We start from the raw sequence: 295 nt of genomic DNA on the forward strand, positions 1-295 counted from the left end.
CTTCCATCCTCCAGTCAGCCTTCAGATACTCATGTACGAGTGAGATCATCATCTTCAGATCTTGTATTTCTGTTTCCCTCTGTCACTGATCACACAGATGTGCTGTAAGAACGAGAGAAGGATCACAGTAAGCCATTCAATAGGACCCCAAACACATCACAAGTGCAGTGATGTACAAAGACAGCTAGATGAAAACAGAAATGTCAGCAGATTCCAAGCAAGCTTGATTACCACTGTTAGTACATAGTTGTAGGCATCTAAAGATTTATATGCCCTCAGTTTCTATTTACTATAC

At 40.7% G+C, this 295-nt stretch overlaps 1 protein-coding gene across 1 annotated transcript in view; it reads right to left on the reverse strand.

Moving 5' to 3' along the window:
- Nucleotides 1-6: 6 nt before the first annotated feature.
- Nucleotides 7-295, reverse strand: part of LOC107579030 (hypoxanthine-guanine phosphoribosyltransferase-like) — a gene marked incomplete at its 5' end in the record, with an annotated part of 4,936 nt that continues 4,647 nt past the window's right edge. Inside the window, one exon of the mRNA XM_016264919.1 lies at nucleotides 7-102. Within this exon, the coding sequence (XP_016120405.1) occupies nucleotides 55-102 (48 nt within the window). The remainder of the gene's footprint in view (nucleotides 103-295) is intronic.

Source organism: Sinocyclocheilus grahami, unplaced genomic scaffold (assembly GCF_001515645.1).
Source record: "Sinocyclocheilus grahami isolate Dianchi unplaced genomic scaffold, SAMN03320097.WGS_v1.1 scaffold13618.1, whole genome shotgun sequence".
NCBI classification, from domain to species: domain Eukaryota; kingdom Metazoa; phylum Chordata; class Actinopteri; order Cypriniformes; family Cyprinidae; genus Sinocyclocheilus; species Sinocyclocheilus grahami.